The following is a 22,640-nucleotide window of genomic DNA, read 5'->3' on the forward strand; positions in this document are numbered from 1 at the left end:
AATCCTTTTTTTAACCCTCTTTTATTAAAAACTTAAGTACATGGTGTACACTGTAAAGCAAACTTATTTAGACAAAAAGGTTAAAGTACAGTTTGGTGAAGGTTATAAAATATGCAGAGATAATCTGTGTTTGACATTCTACCTTCAGAGAAGATTTCATTTGTTAGAGTAAACTATAAACTGACAACATAGATGAGACACAAACATGCTTTTTTTTAACTGTCTGTAAGCCTAATCAAATCAGAACTCCGCAAAGTAGCAAAAGATTATATAAAATATTACAAATGGGTATGCTTATTTTGGATCTACACAAATCAACTTTAGTAAGTAGATGAGGATGTAATTTTTCTGAGGAAAAGTATATTTCCATGTCAATTGGCCATTTTTAAAAAATGTGAAAACTGTTTTGGAGTTTTGTTTTGAGATGATACACAAAACTGTAGAAACAAACACAAACAGATTCACAAAAACTAAACAAAACACAATGGATTGCAGAGCTGGACAGGGCATACATTTTTTTTAACTGTTAATGAAGCATAAATAGTGAAGGGGGTACCATTTAATATGCTTTTACTAGCCTTTTTTCATTCAATGGATCCTTTTTGGACTGGTTGTCCAGCTGCACTCCAATGGTAGAACCTGCAGAAGGGTTTGTTTCTACAAGCCTTTCCTTCTCCTTTAGGATCATGGATTCTGAAGGATCTACATCAGGAGCGGAGATGCAAATCTGAGGGTTCTCTATACCATCTGTGCAACCTACCAGTTCAGTTTTATGGGCACCAGATGTTGAAGACTTTTGTACCCTGTGTGGTTGATCACTTGTTGACTTGTCAATAAATTGGGGTTGTGTTGTTGTAACCGTAGAAGCTTGTGGCTTGGGTGGTTCTGTGTGCCATGGGAAACTCATTTTTGAACCAAATAATGAAGTGGTTGCTTCTTGTTTTCCAGTAACAGGGTTTTCCTCTTGAAATAAGCTTCCAGAGATAGATTTTAATCCTGACAACAGAGCACTGCCACCTCCTGTTTGGGGCACTGATGACCCAACCTGTGGAATTGCAGACGAAAAAAATGATCCTAGAGATTTTCCGGTCTCACTCTTTGTGAATATAGAACCTACCAGAGACGTAGCTTGAGGTTGTTCAGCATTACTGGGCAACTGATCTGCTAGGGAAGTTCTATTAACATCTGGATCTTTTGAAATAGATGGGTCAGACTTGTCATGTTCTTTACTCTCAGAGTCTCCTATGATGACCACTGGCTTTTCGTGCATCACCTCTTTGTTTGGACCTGTCTTTTCTTCTTCAGTGCTAATTACCTGAATGGTAATGCCGTCTGTGGTATTCACTGGCTCACTTGTGACATCACTGATTCTGGGGCAAGCTTCTTCAGATGACAGTGTTCGGATGTCAGGTTTTATTTGTATGTGATCAATTTCTTTTGCATTACTCTCACAACCAGATTGAGTTTCTTTAGGTGACACATTTTCATTATTCATTTGTGACTGTGAACTGGTAACACTTTTTGTCTTTGGATCATCTGCTCCTGATTCAGAAGGCTTAGATGACTGTCCCATACCACCAAGGAGTGATCCACCTATGCCTCCAAGAATTGATGCTCCAGCCTGTGATCCAACAGCTTGCCCAGTGGGACCTCCAAAGATTCCTCCAAGAAGAGAACTACCTGACTGTGATGTTGCTCCAGTTCCTCCAAACATCCCACTCAGTAATGATCCACTACTTTGGGTACCTGCAGATTTGGCAGTGGATCCTCCTCCAAACATCCCACCTAATATTGACCCTCCAGTGTTAGTGGTTGTGGCTTGAGGACTAGACTGTGAAGCAGATGCTTTCATTAAGCCTCCTAGTAATGAACGGCCTGTTTGGAGAGAAGTTGATGGATTGTTAGACCCTCCAAAAATACCCCCCAATAGGGATGTTCCCATCTGACTGGAAGAAGATTGATTCGTTACTCCTCCCAGACCAAACGGCAAGCTATTCTGGTGTTGCTGCTGGGGATCATCAGTAGGAGCAGCTGCTGGTTTAAACAGAGAGGACATGAAGCCTGTAACTGTATCTGCAGATGAATCAGTGGATTTGTTTGACTCCAAAGGCTTCTGCTCTAGTTGGTCAACAGGATTCACTGAAAGAGGGACTGTTTTCTCTTCCACTTTAGGTGGTGCTGTATCTTGACTCTGAACATTTATACATTGTTGTGATTGTGTGTATATTTTAGATTTATTCGACTGGTTATCTTCAACTAAAAAAGTTGACTTGACACTTCTTTGGCGACTGATTTCAGTGATGATACTAGCATCAGTCGTGGAGGCTCTAGCCTCAACTGTACCCTCAGGTTGTTTTGTTTCCTCTTGCTCTTTAGTTTTAACAGCAGTATCAGTTACACCTGTTTCAGCATTAGATGGAGCAGTTTTGCTTTCATTTGAGAGTTTTAGCAAAACAGACTGACCTGATGAAGTGTCAGCGAGGGTTGTTGTAAATGTTATTTTTTCATTGTTATTTAATGTTGTATTTGTTACAGTTGGTATTGGACAAGGAACAGATTTTTCAGTCACAGAAAGCAAACCTTTGTTCATTGTGTTATTTGTATTTGTTTGTGCTGTAGCAGTTAGAGAAGATGATTCTTCTGAAATTCCTCCCGAGCCAGAGGTATTATTTTGGTTTGTTAAAGTAGACCCACTTGTCTGAGTCACTATAGATGAGGCTAATGAACCTCCAAAAATTCCACCTAAAATAGATGTCCCAGTTTGAGATCCAGCAGCATGGGGAGCAGATCCACTAAATAAGCCTCCAAGTAATGATGACCCTGTCTGAGATCCTGCAGTTAGAGGGACAGGACCTCCAGTCTTAGGGGGACCAACCTGAGAAGTAGTTTGAGGTGTAGAGCCTCCAAATAAACCACCAAGTAAAGATCCTCCAGTTTGAGAAGCTGATGTTTGGGATGCAGAACCTCCAAACATTGCCCCTAACAGAGAACTTCCAGACTGTGGAGAGGGCTGAGAAAGAGAACCTCCAAAAACAGAGAATAACCCTTTGGCTGGAGAGTCATTAGAGCCTGGTGATGCTGGTATAGGTCCAGACTGGCTTGTGGCAGGCTCAGTACTGGTTGTGGAAAATAAAGAAAGTAAACTTTTTCCTGGACCTTCTGAAATAAATCCAGCTGAGGTTGGATGATGTGGGCCAGATCCACTGAACATAGATAAACTGGAAGAGGTAGATACTTTAGGAGCAAGATCCTGGGGTGTACTTGCTTTGCCTGTTTCCTTGTGCAAACTAGTGCATTCTGGTTGTGCTTCTTTGGATGGAATGTCTGTGGCTTTAATTGTGACATCCTCATTATTATTACTTGTCATAATTACAGTAATATCACTTGAGGGGCTAGCATGCAGCGTACTTGAGACACTACGTGGGCTGTTCCCAGATAGTTCATTGGCATTTGCTGGTTCTGGCATTTGTCTACTTGAATCTGATGACACTTGGGGTGATCTTTGTTGTTGAGGTTCTCTAACAGAAGATCCCAGGTTGGGAGATTGCTGTGGTGGTGACACAACATCGTTAAAAACTGAGGCTATAGTTTTAGTAGGTACTTTTGGTGCGGTAGTCCCAGGAGCGGAAGAAAAGTTTGCATTTTCACTAAATCCTTGGGGTTGAGGAGTTGTGGGAGCACTAAATATAGAAAATAAACTTTTTCTTGTATTTTCACTTGAGCTAGATAAGCCACCCAATATACCTCCAAAAACAGAAGCTGCTGTGTGTCCTTGTGGTTGAGACTGTTCTTGTAGTTTAGATTGTGTCTGAGGCTCAAGTTGTTGCTGAGTTTGAGCCTGAACAACTGTTTGTGGAGATGGTGTAGTTGGTGGTTGAGTTTGTGAAGTGATGGAATCACTGAGAACCGAGAACAACCCCTTCATTGAGTGTTCAGATGAAGTTGATGACCCAGGCCCAATTCCCCCTAGAAAAGACTCTGTTTGAGCTTGAGACTGGGAGCTGGGCCCACTAAACATTGAAAGGAACCCTAAAGATGGAGAATCTTTTGGAGGAACAGTTTCTTTCTGTGGTGTTTCAGCGGTAGGCCTGGATTGATTAGAAGGTTGGGTGGGACTTGATCCTCCAAACATTGATAACAAACTTTTACCAAATGTGTCCTGTTGAGGTGGCTGTTGAGCTGCACTAGGTGGATGTGTTTGAGGCATAGGTTCAGTTTTATTTGAAGACTGCTGAGGGCTTGAACCAGTAAACAAAGAAAAAATACTTCTACCAAGGGACTCTTCCTGTGGAGCTGTAGCTGGTGTCTGAGGTATTGCAGCAGACTGAGCAGTTGGTGTTGATCCTACTAGCAAATCTCCGACTGAAAAGCCAAAGAGTCCACCAGATGGTTTAGTTCCTGCTTCCTGGTTTGTTTGCTTTGTGGGTGGGGTCATTTCTGACTTGCTAACTGCTGGACCAGTGGAAGAATTGAGAGAAGAAATGTCTGATTTACTTATAGTTGAGGTCTGGCTCTGTGTTTGCAGAAGTGTGCCACTTTGGTCCATTGTTTGTTGTCTCGCTATACCCTTAGCTCTAGATGCTGATGAAAGTGAACTCTCTGTAACACTAGGTTTCATGTGTGATTTTTGTGGTTGAGAAGACTCATTACTAAATAAGCTGCTAATTGATCCAAAAAGATTTGACATTCCTGTACTCTCTTTATTGTCGGTGACACTGCCTGATAAGGAAGCACTGCTCCCATTTTTGCTCTGAGAAGATGTCTGGAGATTTGGTTTAGTTTCATCCATGCCTACTGCAGACTTGAGAAAATTTGTGAAGCCTGCCTGTGGTTGTTCAGCTGATTCTGGTACTGGTGTAGCTACTGGCTTATTAGCTAAAATCACAGACTGTGTAGGTTTATTAAGAGATTCTTTAGATGGTAAAAATACTGGTACATTGGGCTTTGTTGGTGGGGCTGCTTGCTGTGCCATAGTAGTCTGACGTGATAGCCTTGGTTTCTGTGAAGAGGTATGCACAAGTGTTGAAGGAAGGGTCCCTTGAGTGGACGTGGGTGCTGCTGGCAAAATTCTTCCCTGTGTAGTAGCTGGCTTCTGTATTTGTTGGTAAGCATTTTCTGGCTGAGTCACAATAGCAAAAGATTCTTCTTTGATAATCTTAGACTTAAGATTTTGAAAACCTGTTGACAAAATGTTTTTAGTATGTTTACCAGTTTGATCACAATGGGCCATACTAGTTTTGTTCATTTCCCCTTGCGTTGATTTCCCCACAAAAGAGGCTATTACGGAAGACATTTTTTTGACTTGACGATTAGGCAACTCTTCAACTGAAGACACTCTTTTCCTCCATTCTTCCTCTAAAACATCATCTACATGTTTTACTGTCACAGCAGTAGATGAACGTCGCTGCTGGCTAGGCTGATAGCAGTTGTAAAGAAGTTGATTATTTGAATTTCCTGTAGAAGTAGAGTTCAAGGAAACAGAAACCTTTTGAGCCAGAAATTTCTTAACTTCATAGTTGTTCCAAAAGGGTCCCATGTGATCTCTGTTATGACATGAAAGGTCAATGACATCTTGGCAGTACTCTTCATAGCCACAACTAGACTGTCTTGGGTCCATCTTGACTTTGTTTAATCTGTAGGATGAGAAATCCACACCTTGCTGCCCTTGTGATAGAAATGAATTTTCAAACATTTCAGAGAATTGTGCAATATTCAAATTCATGATCTGATTTCCTTTTCTATATGCAGCAGACAAATCTAAAGGAGCATTGAGAAGGTGAGTATCATTATGATCTTGCCCTGGAAGCCAAAGAAGCTCATCTTCATTGTATAGTGGTATTTTAAAACCACAGACTAAAACCATTTCATTGTGCAGCCAAGCACTGGGTAAACTATCCAATGTTTGTGCATTTTCCCATGATTCGCCTTCTGGTGTACAAACATACACATATTCACCTACTGCATCTGTAAGCAAGGCATAAATATACTCATGATCTGTGTAAACAAAATAGCCACAGTCACCATCTTCTGCTGGCCACCACATTCCTTGCTCCAAAAGACCAAGCCACTGCTGATACCATTCAGTGTCCTCAAGGTATACAGAGTCTTCTGTCTCAGTGTAGGAACCTACATGATGATTTGTATCTGCTGGTCTGTTTGCATTAAACAGACGGAAATGATTTGTGCAGTTAGTGTGAACATTTTGTAAGTTTTCATTATCCACTCCATATTGCCAGTTAGCTGAGTAAGATAAACTTGGTGCAGTCTCCTCGTAATAGCCTTCGTAATATGAAACACCATTCAAGCTGTAAGAACTACCATCATTAAATGAATGCCATTTCCCAAAGTTTGCATTGCTCTGTTTAGTAGTTAAATTTAGCACACCTTCCTTGTTAGGAGAATAGGCACTGTCTTCTAAGTATTCATAACTGTTCCATAATTTTCTTTTGGCATGTGAATCTTCATTTCTGTGTCCTTCAAACGGATAAGATTCCATTTGCTCTTGGGAACATGTATCAGCTTGCCAAGGAATATAGTTAACTGGTTGATTGCTATTTAAATAGCTATGAAGTGTTGATGTTGGTAATGGCATACCTTCACAACTTTCATACCCTTGATTTTCTCCTCCACAATGATAATTCAAGGACTCATTTTGAAACTGTTGCCAAAGGACACTTTCACGGATCCACTGGTTTTCATCATAGGTGGAACTCCGACTTATTCCATAGTCAGTCAACAAATCTTGATAAAGATTTTGATTTGTAGATCCAAACAAAGAAGGACGGCTTTGACCTATATACTGCAAGGTCATGATTGGAGAAGTAGCAGGAGTTTGCAAATAGGAATGAATATTTCCTGTACTATAGGCCATTGGGTTAGTTGACAGAAGTGACTGAGATGAGTATAATTGAGATAGGTCACCTGTACTAAATGAGTAGTGAGTTGCTTGACTCTGGAGAGACCTTGCAAAAGCAGTTGATGTTCGCAAGTCTAAACTCTCAGCATGAATAGATACAGGTGCTCTAATTAAAGCATGCCTGCACTGTTCTAGATTCAAAGATTCTGGAACAGATCTTTGCAACTCATCCATTGGAAAGTCTGAGTTAGTGCCTTTTAAAACATCTGAAGACCTTGAGACATTAGATGACGGGGTAAGTTGTTCTGTAATTTGATGGGATTGTTTTTCTTGATTAGTACAAGGATACTCTGTAACATTTTTGCCTAACAATCCAGATAAAAAACCTTGCTTGGCAGTGCCTGGGGTCTTCTGTTTGTCTACAAGTTCTTGTGAAGACTGTTCTGTTGAGTTACTAACTAACGGAAGTGAATGGTTTTGCTGTGGAGTTTGCGTTGTGATTGTGGATGAAGAGCTCATTCGTTGGGGTGTATGACCTGCTGATTTCTGACAGCTTGCGTGTGTGCCTTCAGAAGGTTTTCTTAATTTGTTAAATAATCCAGAGAGCACTCCAGATTGACTTGCTGTCTCTTCTTGTGTTGGGCAAGTCTGTGTACATGGCACTTTGACGTGTTGATTTGTTTCAGTCTCATAGGTGCTTTCATGTTGCTGTGTCATGTTTTCTGAAGATGGTTTAAATAATCCAGAAAACAGCCCACTTACTTGAGTTGATTGCTTTGTGTTATTTTGTGGTTTATTCTGGTTGGAAAAAAGGTTATTTGGTCCTGTTTGATTATGACTGGATTTACTTTGGGAAATTCCATACTGCTGCACTGGTGGCTGATTTTGTATATTTATGTTGTCAGCTGAAGCAAATTTGAAAAGACCAGATAAAAGGCCACCTTGTTGGGACTGAGGTTGATGAAGAGGAACAGTTTGTTGACGATTAACACTTGGTTTGCATGTCTGGTGTTGTACGTGTTGCTGGTTAAATGTTCTGTTCTTCAGATTAGAACCTCCACTTGGACCTTGAATATTTTGTATACTGTTGCCTTGTTGATTATGCTGGACACTACTAGGTTTGTGAATTGTTTGACTGATTAAACTATTCTCAGAAGATGGAAATTTAATCAAGCCAGATAGCAGCCCCTTTTGTTGAGGTTGTGTTTGTTGAGTTCCTCCTGCGGTTTGCTGTTGATCAGGATAATTGCCATAGACGTTTCTTTGCGTGTCAGCTTCAGAAGACCGCACACTTTGTTGTTGAGTATCTGTTGATGAAAATTTCAGTAACCCTGAGAGAAGACCACCTTTCTGTGGAGTTCCAGAATTTTGATGTAGGCTAGAATGATGCGAGAGCTGTGAGGCATTATTGGTTTGGGGACACTGGTTGTTTGCCTGCTGTGGCACAGTACCAGAAAGGTCAGTGTTAGAGCCAAATTTAAGTAGTCCAGATATCAGTCCTTGTTTGTGATGATTAGAGTCAGTTTGAGAAATGTCTTCATTAGAGCTACATTTAAAAGGGTCAGTGTTAAAATATTTTGATCCAGGCTCACTGAATCTTTGATGCTGCATGTCATGAGGGGCTCCTGCTGTTTTCAGATTTGAGGTATAATGTGGGCCAGATGGCACTTTGCTGTTCTGAGAGTGACGATTATGAAGAGGATTTTGGTTCAAACCAGTGGAAGCAGAAGGGGGGTTAAATATGCTGGAAAACCATCCTTTTTCAGTGTTTTCCTGGGGCATGGCAGAAATATGTGAAATGGTGGAGCTTGATGAAGATGAACCATGATACTCCTGTGAATGACTTTGTGTTTTCATAGAGGCAGTAATGTCTTCAGTGGACGAAAACTTCAAAAAACTGGAAAGCATGCCTCCCTTTGCTACAGGATGCTGCTGTGGGGAAACATTTTCAGAGGACAGGAAAGATAGTTTAGGCTTATTACTTAGTGATGGGTCTTCCAATGGTTTCTCTAGTTGAGACTCATCTTTGTTTCTAAACACTGGGTAAACTGCCACAGGGGGAGCTCTGTGAGTTGGAACTGTGCTAGCCGGCATAATCAATGAACTTAATGACTTCTTAAAAGGGCTAAAAAATCCAGTGTTTGTAGTTTGATTAGTACAACTTTGTGGCTCTGTAACAGACAAATCTTCTTTTTTGTAAATTCCTGGATTTTGTTTCCCATGGTTTTGGCTCAAATGTTTTTCATGTAATGAATTTCTTATTGGCACTGATTTCATAGGGATTTCAGAAGTCATTGCTTTTGTACTTGAGTGAACACTTTTATCAGCATATTTTACATCTGACTGCATATCCTCTTGAGAAAATCTAGATTCTGGCCCTTGTTTGTATTCAGAGGTCATATTATCTCCCACTGAAAAAAGTTTTAAATGACTGAATTTTCCCAAAACCAAGTTTTCCAGAGCACCTTGATGTTTAGCTCCAAGCTCAGGTGTTTGTTCTCTTGCACATGGTTGGGTTTGATTCCTTGCAGTCTTCTCTGTTTCCTGATGACTTTGTGTTTTGGCTTGTATCAGCTGAGAAGGCAAATAACTAAAGGATTTTTCAGGAGAACTTTCTACTGGAGATACAACAGCTACAGGAGCTGTGCTATTTGATTTAGGGATAAATGACAAAAGTCTTGTTAGTCCAGATTGTGAAGGTTGTGCAGATGGTTCTTGTTGAATTGGAGCATGCTGTTTGATGCCTCCTACAACTTTGTCAGAGAGAGAACTAAGCAATGAGCTCATGGCATGTTTTACACCCAAAACACTCTGATCAGGAGGTCCTTGAATTTGGGAAACTCCTCTAGAATCCTTTGAACTAATTGGTTCCTCTTCAAAAAAATCAGTTTTATTACTACCCTGAGAAGATAGCCTTGATTTTCTTGGCTTAGGAAGGGAACCATACTTGCTAATCTCCTCTTCTTTTTCAGCAAGATATTCGGAAACAGTTTCAACTAGACACTGAAGCTCATCCATTGTGTCTACATATTCATCACTTGGCTCTTCTACAGGAGAGAGAATTACATCTGAAACCCATCCGCCAGATTTTGACTTAGCGCACTTCTTCTCCCGAAGGCCTTGAGAATATTCGATGTGACCGTCATACAAAGAAGAATGTCGTTCTTTGTAATGTCTTGTATTCTCTAAGTAAATGTCTTCAGCTATAAAGGCATCAAGATCTTTCTCTCCTGGAGAGTTGTTTGAATCTTGACAGTTCTCTAATTCAAAATCAAACCGTGCTCTCATTTTTCCATCTTGATCTTTTTTGTATGCCACATAATTCTCTAAAGTGTTGTCCAGATCATTTTTAGCCCACATCCTTGTTTTATGCAGAAGCTCATCCTTGTATGGCCTGAGGCATGATGTTATACGCTCCTCTTCTTCTTGCATCTCTGTTACCTGACGCATTAAGCCCTCACCCCTTTTCTCATGGAACAGGGCAAAGTCAGGCTGAGAAGTTTCTTCTCTTTCTTTCTTTGGCTCTTTTCTAAGAAGTCCTCCTGGGTCCATTATCCTTTTCTTTCGTCGTCTATCAATAGTCTTGTATCCTTCAGGGTAGGTGGCAGGAAGAAAACCACAGAGTATTTTAGTGTGACTGACTGGTGGGCTTAAAGGCTCAGGGTAGGGTTTTCTCATTCGAAAAATTATGCTGTCTTCCTCATCATTTATAAAGTCACTCAGCTGAGGCTTTCCTCGCCCTTTATATTTGCTTTCCCAATCTTCAACCCCCATGCCAGAATCTACAGGTATTATTCTAATTCTTCCATTCTGGCTTAAGGATCTTATTAGGGTAAAGGAATAGGTTTAACAAGGGTATGGGAACGGATAAAAGGGCAGAACGAAAGCAAAGAAAAAAAGAAAACATTGAAAAAAAGATGAGTTAAGCATTGTGAAATAAAATAGACAGGCATTAAAACAGGAACAGTTTCATGCAAGTGTAAAAAACTAAAAATGCTCTTCAGCCATTCCGTTTTGTAACAATGAAACAACTTTCCTTACCAAGATTAGCAGTTAAATAATTATCTAGCATCTTGAAACGACAGAATTCAAAAACAACTTTTATTATATTGCCTTATGTAAACTAAGCTACCCTAAAAGACAAAATGACTGAAAAGATATCTTGTTTGGACATTTTATTTACATGGATGATTAAACTATATTGGTATATTGTACAAATATGTGTGTTTCTATATTAGCATTAATCTCAGTATTATATCTTTCCAAAGCCCTACAACTTTCAGACTTAACAACACTTCAGCTTTCAGTTTTCCTAGTTTTATAGGACACCAAATAACCAAACCGCCATATAGTGTTTAATCAAAGAGTTTCTAATCCTTAAACAGAGAGATGTTTGCCACTGAACGTCTCTCTTAGGATGTCACAGAGGGGTTTTCTATGCAATATGGCTAAACCAAAATCAAAGCCTATCAAACTACCAGCACATGTAAAGACAACAGCCATGGGACAAAATGAAACAGACAATAAGCTTTTTACTGGCTGTAATCCCCCTTTTTTTTTTCCAATGTAGAAATACCCAGATCAGCCCTCTATCAGTCTACACAGGCAGATTTGTAGTAGTCTCATTGGTGCAAATTCTATTCACAAGATTACATTTTATGCACCAGATCACATATGCCTCTAATCATAGCAATGATAATCACAATAATATTAAAAATTAAAAATATGATATTCTAACTGCCTACGCATTGTCTACCTGCTTCCTCTCTGGTCTCTGTAGTCCAGGTCAAAACTGTGGACGGAGTCTGTGCAGCAGTCTGAGACGTGATGTGGCCGAGGCCCTATGGGATACTGGTGCATGGACGAGTTGGGCTGAGCTGTTGTGTGGTAACGAGGAGGCAAACTGTTACTTGTCTCACTGCGGTAATCACTGTCCCGGTCATCCACAGCACTGTCCTGATCATCCAATGCTGCAACAGAAAGTGATACGGAATAAGTAATATTTGGCGATACAATAAAACATCTCTTATCCCACAAAAAGTAAAAAAAAAAAAACTCCTTTGTCATTATTTATTGGGGGGTGGGGGTTGAATTTTTGCATGAATTTCTTTCAGGTGAGTAAAATATTAAATATTACATAAAATTGTAAAATGTGACAGTTGTTGCAGGACAGGAGGAGGTGACATAATTAATTTGTGTCACTAAAACAACTAAGTCGAAGAAAACGGTCAGCTAGATCATTGTAACATTGTGCAGTGTTACCAGGTAGCCATCTTGTGTAATTTGGTAAGCACAGTGGGAGTCTTGCATTAATATACCAGTCTCTGACATGGCCTCCTCTTTAATTAAAGGCTGCAAATATATTAGAAAATGTGCCTGCTGCCCTCAGATGACTGCAGAGGTTCAGCGATTTTAAGCAGAAGTTTTCCTGGTAATGAAAAGTTGCTGTGACAAAATATACACAGAATTACACATAAAGCACACTGACCAAGCAAAAAAAGAAAGAAAAAATAATAATTCAATTCAATTTGTTTCTACAGAAAATTAAAAAAAAATAGTCTTTAAGTTGTATCACAGGATACACACATGATTCTGAATTAATACTTTTTGCACAAAACCTAAGACCCATTTTGTACTAGAAATTCTCCAGCTGCTATAGGTTCATTCAAGGTTTTTCCAGCATGTGTGGGAAACCACTCATGTTATAAAAAAAAGACCTGATAATAAGACAAATGGAACACATGAGGAAATAAAAAGGACAAAGGGCATCAAGGACAGCAGCAAGTAAAATTGTGAATGAGAACAGGCAGTGGGAAAAAAATGCATGGAAATATTTTATATTACATTTTATTGGGTACTATTACAACATGCAAAAATGAATAAGGGTTGGCCAGGGAGAGAGTTCCATTAAAGTATGTTACATACTCAGAGGATTGGCCCATCCGAAATAGTTGCCTGGTGAAAGTGCAAATGTTACAATTGAGAAAGAGGTAAGTCATAAGGAGGCAGGGTTTGTGCAAAGAAAAAAGTGTCCCTGTGTTGAAAAAGTGTGGAAATGAGGGAACACCATAAATAGTTCTAATAAACACTCAAAAAAATTATGAACAGACTAAATTTTGAATTTACAGTCCTCCAGTTTTAACAGTGATATCAGCAGTACAATATGAAGTAGGACTAAAAAGATAAGACTGTGAGCTAGAAAGGTGATAATTTGGCTCCATCTAGAGGGTGAGATGTGTCTAGAGGGGGGAAGATACTCACAGCACTGGGAGGCTGCAAATGGCAGCAGGCCACTCTGATCATCATCCTGCAGAGGATGCTGAAAAGGATAGAAAGAAATAAGGATTAGAGTTATACCAGTATATGTAGTAAAATAGCTGTATTTGTTGTTAGCAGTAATTTAATTTGACAACTGAATTAATAAAAAAGGAAAAACTGATTGTATAATTTTGGCTATTTTAGGACGACAAAACACCTTTGGTATTACTTATTAAACTGCACTTTACCTCATCATGGATTCCCATGTTGATGCGCTCCAGCTTGCCAGTCCAATACTGCGCCTCATCTTCTGGAATGTCTAGTGGCAAAATATTCACAAAACAAACTTTTTAGACAGTATTCTCACAGACTAACATGATATATTCATGTCTGTTTCAGTTTTTAAAAGATGCTTGGGAGTACAGATGTAAAAATAGTCAGAAAACATAAGCATATTTAGCATCTGGGTTAAATACAGTAATATACAATTTAACAAACAAAGTGCAATTTTTATTATTATATTTTTTTCCCAACATTGTCCATTGCTCAAGAGATGGTTACTGTTGTATATTAAATCATGTACCTCTATCATTCTTGTTTTTTAAAGTGGATTTAGGCTGCTCAGTGGACAGATGTGCATTAAAGGCCAGCAACACAAAGGCCAGGACTTCAAAGCCACACCGGCCTACAGTTTTAATGAATGGCTTTGGTGGCACAGAACACACATGAACACCTTGAAAGGCATCCTCTAAAACCAGAGAAAGAAGCTGCCTCCCCCTCAGCACACAAACACCCCTTGCTATAAATTTGATGCCCTTTGATCACAAGAGATGAGCCAGTGATACAGTGGCAGCAATAAAAAATAGTGGTCAAAGAGGAGTGGCCAAGTACAGAGAAAGTAAAGAGAGTACACATTTGACCTTCCATTTCAGAAAAGCACTGCATTAAACTGAGGCTGCTGTGACCTGGTTTTAACATGCATTATGGCTGATCCAATCACAAGTGCCCAGATCCAACGATGCATGTTCGTGAATGACATAAAAGTGTGTCACAAATGTATCCCTATTCATGTGATCTGATATCAGTTACACATTCAATATGCAAATAAACAGTAGCTTACGTCACACTATCAGCTGTGCAACAAACAGAGCAACAACAGGTCTGACATTTCTTTCAAAGACATCATTAAATGACTCAGGTCAGATTTCTTGAAAAACATTGGTTGTCTATGTGTACCTCAATGGTTTTTGGTTTAATTTGCTCTAATTAAGCATGAATCTACAAAAACTAAGCCAAGTAGCTACTGTACTCTAAATAATGATGATCAGAGCTGGAAGTTAAGATGAAAGCATCACAAAAGGCTGTGTATGAAAATTTAGTTTTATGATTTCAACTAAAATCAATGAGGCTCTAAACATGTTTGGGTAGGCAAACTTACCAAAAGGAAGCTCAAAGCGAGTATCCAGCAGTGCTCGATGAGGCGTTGGGTTCTTGGTGCCGTATATCTCATCTGCTTTCATCAGGACCTCTGCGTCCAGGAAAACCCACTCACCTGAGCCCTCCTGCAGAAACATGAATATTTCTTTGCATAAATAATTGATTATGCCCCTTTTTCTACCAGTTCCTAGCCAACAATAATTTTCCAATGATGGTACATTTGGAACAGTATAATTAGTGCAACCTTTTCTCCATATCTGCAATAATAAAAGTCACACCATATATAAAATATTGAGAGATGATTATAGAGAAAATGCATTTTTGGTTGTTTATTTTTTCTTCCCAAAGTGGATTAAAGTCCAAGAATGAATGAGTTTTAGATTATGGGTTTTTGTGACGATCTCCATTCTAACCTCCTCTGACTGTCGGATGCTTTTAAGAGGAATCCAGGCTGTCCCCACCATGGTGTCCCAAATAAGACCTTTGTTCCAAACCTCGACAATAAGACCGAGGTCCAGCCGGTTGATCTCACTGAGGAACAAGGAAAAATAAGGTAACTGAGAGCTGAACAATAAATACTAAATCTTACAAAAAACAGGTGATAAAAATGTTGTGGATATAAAGAACAATTCTGTATGTGGGAACATTTTTTTATTCCAATATGACATTTATTTCACACTTAATGAAGCACAAAAATATGTTTAATAACAAAAGCCACCTCTTGTTGTGTTTTAGCTGCTGTAGTCCACCTCTGCCTTGTTTCATTCAACAAGCTATTGAAAGAGCTGAAAAAACAGCTTGATGACAGCAACAGAATGGCATATTCATTTTGAAAGGAGCCGCACGACAAAGGCATTTGCATACTGCCTCATCTGAGGCAGTTTAAACTCATCGAGGGCGAACAAAAGGAAGATGCGAGAAAAGATAATCAAAGACAGGAGATAAATGAGGGAAGTGCAGAAGAGGACGATGAGGGTCCAGGGAATCCAGGTGCAAACAATGAAGGCTCCTTAAATGATTTGCTTTTACAAAAAGGCACAAAATAAATAAATGTAACAAGATATCAGAATATAACTGGAGCTAATTTTAATAGGGAGACTTTTGTTTGTTTTGTCATTTAAATTTGGTCATTACATTGTGCAGATTTTACTCAGTGTGTTTCACCATTTTGTACAATCCAGATACATATTGCAATATAAAGCCAAGAAAAGGATATTGTAAATAAACTGTGGTTTTAAGGTTGAGAATTCAGGGATTTGCAAACCCTATATATACCAAAATTTAACTGAAATGTGTTTTACAATTAGAAGGGAATACAAATAATTATCTGTCTCTCAGTCTTAACAAAACCTAGCAGTATCATTTAACTCAATCTATTGCAAGATGANAAAAGAATAAGAATAAGAATAATAATTCTTTTAAAAATCAATATCCAGCTGCTAAAGCAAACACTAGACATTGTATAAAAGTAAAAAAGAAAAAAAAAAAAAGACAGAGACTTTGCCACAATATGTATTTCCCGTTTTTAGATTTGATCTGAGCTGCTACAACAGATGGCCCTGAGAATTTGCTTGAAACTCTGATGAATGCTTATGTTGCATGCTGAATCACACTGAGCCAACACATCAGTAATGGACAGAAGGAAAGATGAAGGTCTGGAAAAACAAACACTGTTGCAACGACAGAGTTCCCAAAAGACAAACAATGACACATGTGAAACATGTTGACTGTTGTCACCATAGATACGGTTCACCGGGAAGGAAAAATGTGGAAATTAAAACAATAAAATATGTCGAAGAAATTTTTATGAACTGCTAAATAATTTACTTCTTAGAGATGCAAATTAAATAAATAAAAATAAACAAAAATGAAAATAAAATCTAAATCCAAGTCAAATTAAATCATTAGTCACATTTAAGTTGGGCAATAACAATTTAGGTAACAAGGCTTTCAAAGACACATGGGATAACCTGGGTTAACCAATACCTTCCTGCCAGAATTAATCATTGTAATTTTGCCTTTCTTAATCATTCTGACTGCACAGAGCTACTAATTTAGCTCTTGGGATCATTTTGTTCCTCATAGGTGAATATATCTTTAAGGTAAGCAGTGCATTGTCTGTGTTTAATAACTTACAACATAAAATCTTGTTCCCAGCAGGGTTGATCCCCCCGCACAGTGATCGTTGTGCTTTTAACATTCTGCACCTTCAGCGTCACGTAGGTGTTGAATTTATCTGAAACAAGACAAAACACAAACTGTGATGAGGAATAAAAACATTAATTACTGTTACTATAAAACACACAGAAAATCTAAGAAAAATTTGGATTTGATTTAAAAAGTTGGTATAAGTGCCCAGATAGATGGTAAATCCTTGAAAATTAAAACTGTTTTGTGTTTTGTATCAAATCAAGTTAATGTGATCCTAACTGTCTACCATACATTGGTATATCCGATTACATCTTACTATTACTTGCCACTCTAATGTTTATCAGTGCTATTTGGGATAAGATGAGTCAAAATGTAAATGTATAGTTCAATGATAGTCTTTTTATTTTACTCAGACTTTAAATTAAAGATTTGTTAAAAAACAACTTTAAACTACTGATCACTATTGATGATAAATACTAGTATGGTGGTTTGAAAGAATGTGACAGCAAATCAGGCAAATATTCAGTTTTCAGATTCTGCTTTAAGGTAACTGTTAGTTTTCTTTTAATATAAAAACCCCAAACATTAATTTTAATCATAAATTTGTGCTAAATAATAAGTCAAACTAACTGGGCTTTGAATTCTGCTTTGGCTTTGTGCGGTAGAAAAAAAAGGTACCAGTGAGAGTGAAAGCAGAGAAGTTTTCCCCCCTGCAAGCCAAGCCAAGCCAAGCCAGGCCAGGCCAGGCCAGGCCAGGCCAGCACATTGACCTTGTTAATCTCCAATGAGAGCCATCCCATACGTCATAACTACAAGCTCCAAATGCCCAATATGACTCTTCTGTACAGTGAAGTACAGTTGATCTTTCACATACTCTTACTGTCAATATTTAAACATATGACATGCAACAAAACATATTACATAAGGAAGTCAGTAAACCTTTGACCTGTTACTGTTGTAGCAAAAGGTCTCCATCAGTCCCAATACCATCAAGACTGAAACAATAAAATTCCTTCGAGTCAAAGGTGATGGAGTCGGTGAGCTACTGTAAAGAGAGTAATCCACAAAGTCTAAATGTGACAGGTAGCCATTTTTGTGACACAGCACAGTAAATGAACACTGCTCGGGCTCTATTTGGCTGCTGCAACTGGCAAATAAGACATTGATTATAGAGCTTATCTGTCAGTCTCTGCACTTTCACACCCAGTGATGTTCGTCAGCCAGCAGTGATGGACAGTGGAGTCACAGCAGCTGTTTGCACCAGCTGTCGGCACTGAATGGGTGAGGGGTGAGCGGCGTTGAGTGCAGGAGGATTAGACAGTTCATGACACAACTGTCAGCTTTTCATTTCCTGCAGAAGGCCGCAGGAAGCATCAACACATGTCTGCAGTTGTGACCAGTTCCACTTGAGTAGTTTTCAGTGCACTACAGGTGGTATTTTCCACATCTTACCACTAACAGCACAAATGTAACCCCCAGCCCTCCAATCTATGGATATCAGAGACTGGATCTGTAGGTGTGAGATTAGGATTTGCCCAACTAGGTTTTTTTAAAATAATTTCTGTTTGTAAGGCTGTGATATAAATGCTCATGCTCAAAATAAAAACATGGGTTTATAAAAACAAATAATGAGGCAACAAATTCATCACAGTAACCTTATATAACAAGAGACAAACTGTTACCTTGATGTAACATCTCCACACATTTTATAATTTATCAATTAGAAGCCTAAATATATCAGTGAACTATATGTTGAAAAAACCTAAATATAAACTATATATAAAAATTGACAGAGGGAACAGTAAAGGGAGTTTACCTAAAGATCTGGATGATTTAAGATTTAAATCTATGATTGTCTTACTTGCAATTACATAATCAAATCTGAGACAAAGTTGCTGATATTCATAATAGTATTGCTAATATGTTGTTATAACTATACTTATTGAGGAGTAATTTTCAGTTTTAAAAACAACAACAAAAAAAAAAACTTGCTTTTTGCTCTAATTTGTGCACAGACTATCCACCTTTGGGTCTTTGGGAAACAAAAGCAAGCAATCAGCTGTTCCTTTGTAGACGGATCCCATGACCACACTGAACAAAGATTTTCTTGGTTACCCCAGCAACACACTTAAACATTTACCCTGCACCAGCCTGTGGCACAGGAGCCAGATAAGTAAACTCTTTTGACAGTAAGCAGCTGAAACAGGTGGGTTCTTACTGGAGATACTTCATGCTTCAAAATTAAAAAGCTGTACTGAAAGCACCCACACAGGCCTCGACATCCCAGAACCATGATGAGTGACAGAGCACAAACTTAATTAACGTCTCAAGAGGACAGCAGCAACAAAACACAGGCATTATTACAAAGGAGCCTGGGGGATGCTCAAGCCATTCCCTAATTAGATAGTCCATGCCTTGTGCCACACTTGGGTCGGCTCCTGTGAATACCAGATAAGGGAAGAGGATGTATGGATTAGATAAGAGCCACTTAGTGGCTGTGGGCCTTTTACACCAGGTGCCGTCCACTAACCAGCAGATACAATCTGCGCTGCTGAGGAGGAAGTAGCAAGAACTGCCTGCAAAACACAAAAAGTGCATCAGCAGAGCAATAGTACATCCCAGATTTTTGACCAGCCAACTTCAAAAATGTTGATTTAAATATCTATATATGTTACTATTTTTCCTTTATAAACAATAAGAGATTAATTGAAAATCTGACTCATCATTCTATGTCTTATTGTCGTATTCTTGTGATGAATGGTCTTCTTTGTTCTTGCAAAGATTAAACTATTGGTATATTATCATTTACAAAGCTATTCGTGGCCATCTCCCTCCATATCTACAGTACAAACCTACACTCTCAAAAAAAAGGTATGGGAAGCTACTTAGTTTGTTCACATGACAGCTGGATTTGAAGAAAGTTGACTCAGTAAATACATTTAAACAACTTTTGGATATTTTAAGTGCACAAACATCTGGATATAAATGATTTGAAAGATGTTTTCTGTTAATGATTATGAGGTCTGCTGCATAAACTAAGCATAGTCTGACTCATTTTAGTTTTAATTATATATAGTTTTAGTGACCTTTTATGTTTTTGTAATGTGTGAAATTTTTTGTATGTATAACTGTCTTGGCCAGGACACTTTTTAAATGAAATTTCAAATTTCTAAGGGCTTTCATGGTTAAAACAAGGTAATGAGAAACAAAACAAAACAAAATCTTCACATTTAGATTAACTATTTAGCTTTTCAAATAAAAGCAGAGTTCATAAAACTGAATTTTATTCAAAACAAAAGAAATCTCTTTTAAGAAGACAGAAGCTATTTGAAAAAGAAAAACAAAATTACTAATAACTAAAGAAACCTAAATCTATTGCATCTATCATCAGCTTTTATGGCAATGATTTATGAACTGCTCCTAAGGGTTTTCATTGGCAGATTCTTTGTTCAAAATTATTTTATCTAAAGTAAAATATTCAAGTCATTTTACATTTGCCAACTGTATCATTTTGCAAAGGCAGTTTGAGCTCCATTTAGACCTTGTATGTTGGGTACTAACACAAATGTACATGTACACAGGTATACCCATTTACATCCTCACATTTAGGGATTAGATGAAGTGAATTGTAGGATGATGTTCTGAGACACAAGTCACCACTTCTGTCTTTAAACCACCCACTCACCCCAGAGCCCTCAAGTCTGGTGTCGTCATTCATTATTGATTGATGTTGAGTTTTTCAATAAATTAGTCAGAAAAACGCAGGCAGTTGGAAGGCTGACATTTACAATTCAGACCACTCATAAATGTTGTATGCAATAGAAGGTATAACTTTTCTGAGACCACCTCAGAAGAAATTCTCTTTCCCACAGAGTGTTCTGGACTCTATTCTACATGTTGTTAAAATAATGGCCTCTAAAGAAGAAAAAAAATCACCTACACTTGGAGGCAAGAACAACACAATTCCAACAATTCAGTTTATCAAGCTTCAGTTTCCTGTGGCAGGCAGTGGAAAGCGACACAGCTGGCCTCTGGCCCACCCAAGGTCACACTTGGTTTTATATGTGCAGCGGTTTGCTGGAACACCCCTATGTAAGAGGTCCAAAATAAGGTCAAAGAGCAATCCAACTGTGGGTGTGGCGAAAGCACAATGCAAACACCCATCACAGCCAAGCCTTATGTAAACTTTAAGGGCTTCACACATCTTCCTAAGAAGAGCAAACAGGGATTATCATAAGGAAATGAGGAACTGTGAAAAAAAGCAAGGAAGAATTTCCAAGGAAGAAGGCAGGAAGAATAAATAAAAGATCCAGCATTTAGTTCATGCAAAAGTCCTGATCTGATTTAACTGCCATCAAAACCAAAAGCTTGACTTCAAAATAACGCTGCACTGTAAAATAGCAGTGTAGATCCACAAACAATAATGTGAAACACTTGCTGTTGAATTTGTTCTTAAAGTAGAAGAAATGACCTCAACACCAACAGTGGCCACACCTTCGATGACAAATCTGTTTATTTTGGAGTTTACTGCTGAAGATACAGTTGAGGTTTTATGACGTCACTGATCTCATTGGTTCATGTAATGTTTTCTGGTGACTGGCCTAAGGTTATATTGCTCCAATACATCAACCAAAGGATATCAGTCAGTTTCTTCATCTTTGATAAATGAGAACACAGAATGGCAGTAATGCAAATGTAATTCAGAATGAAAAAAAAAAAAAAGGTGGAACAAAAGTTCTTGCCGTTTTTATTTTTCTGTTGCGTGCGAGTTTAAAACCCATTATTCACATATTTTTGTTACATCGTAATTTTGGTTTTGTGTTGGACCTTCCTTTAATACCTTACTAGTATTGAAAGTTTTATTATTATCATTTTAAATTTTCCCACAGTTTACATCTTTTGCTGTCCAAATTTGTCTTGTTTAATGTGACCCATAATACCTTTTCACCTATGGGAGATGACTAGCTTAACTGAATTATCGTTGATGTTTGCTTTGGGACATGTGTTGCATGTGCCACCCACAGAAGGGAGGAGGTCACAAAAAGGGATGATGTAAAGATCCTATAAAGTTATGTACTTTATCACAAATAAATGAGGAGCTGAACATATGCAGAGACCTGCTGGATGATTACATTTACAGTAAAGGAAAATCAAATATCAACGGCCCATCCAAAGATGAGGTGACTTTCTGTTGGTGCTCCTGTCAGCTCTTGGCAGAAATGTCACAGGACTTAAAGAAAGGTGTGAGCATGCACACTGGGAGGATTTGCTTAGGTGGAGAGCATGAGGATTTAGACTTTGAAGTAAGCAATCTAAGCTCACCTGGCTACAGCGTGAGTAAGGACAAGGGATTACATAATGCAAAATCAACTCTGCTTTTAGTGTCGTGTCACGATTGAACCAATTAGTCTACATGAGAAAATGGCATGCCGCCGAGTTCCAACAACGTTTACATGAAACAAACTCAACACACGCCTTTAGAAGAAGTTGATTCATCGACAGCTACACCAACAGCTAAACTATTTTAAACTTGTGTGTTAAAATGTGAAACATTTTTAGGAATAGGGAGACTAAATACAGTTCATCAAAATACTGATATCTCTTACCTGGTGGCCCCTGGAGCTTGGCTTTCTTCACTGTTAAAATAAAAAAAAACACAAGGAAACACTTAATTAGTTATAACAATTTGAAGTTATTTCAATAACAACTGTTCTCCAGAGTTCTGTAAATTAAAATGTGACAATTAAATAAAGGGTATTAAAGACTACAATCACTGTTATACTGTTTTCATTCATTTGTAGAAATGTTTTTTTTTTCTAACAATTATGGTAGAAAAAAATGCTATTAGCAATCCTATTTGATATTTTTTCTGAAAATCATCAAGTTCCCAAACTTGATGTTTTATGACACATTGCGGGATCCTGACCCCAACTTTGGG

At 38.3% G+C, this 22,640-nt stretch overlaps 1 protein-coding gene across 14 annotated transcripts in view; it reads right to left on the bottom strand.

Moving 5' to 3' along the window:
- LOC108232671 (protein unc-13 homolog B) overlaps positions 1–22,640 on the bottom strand; it is a 54,072-nt gene that overhangs the window by 23,339 nt on the left and 8,093 nt on the right. For 10 of the 14 annotated variants that reach the window (XM_037979428.1, XM_017410590.3, XM_017410599.3 and 7 more), the window contains exons 2-10: positions 22,309–22,338; positions 16,688–16,787; positions 14,965–15,082; positions 14,553–14,676; positions 13,363–13,433; positions 13,118–13,175; positions 12,782–12,811; positions 11,613–11,826; positions 579–10,679 (exon numbers count right to left, since the gene is read on the bottom strand). In XM_037979428.1, the coding sequence (XP_037835356.1) occupies positions 579–10,679; positions 11,613–11,826; positions 12,782–12,811; positions 13,118–13,175; positions 13,363–13,433; positions 14,553–14,676; positions 14,965–15,082; positions 16,688–16,787; positions 22,309–22,338 (10,846 nt within the window). The remainder of the gene's footprint in view (positions 1–578; positions 10,680–11,612; positions 11,827–12,781; positions 12,812–13,117; positions 13,176–13,362; positions 13,434–14,552; positions 14,677–14,964; positions 15,083–16,687; positions 16,788–22,308; positions 22,339–22,640) is intronic. The other 4 variants (XM_037979429.1, XM_037979430.1, XM_017410593.3 and 1 more) reach the window with 2 other exon arrangements.

This window comes from Kryptolebias marmoratus, linkage group LG14 (assembly GCF_001649575.2).
Source record: "Kryptolebias marmoratus isolate JLee-2015 linkage group LG14, ASM164957v2, whole genome shotgun sequence".
Classification (NCBI taxonomy): domain Eukaryota; kingdom Metazoa; phylum Chordata; class Actinopteri; order Cyprinodontiformes; family Rivulidae; genus Kryptolebias; species Kryptolebias marmoratus.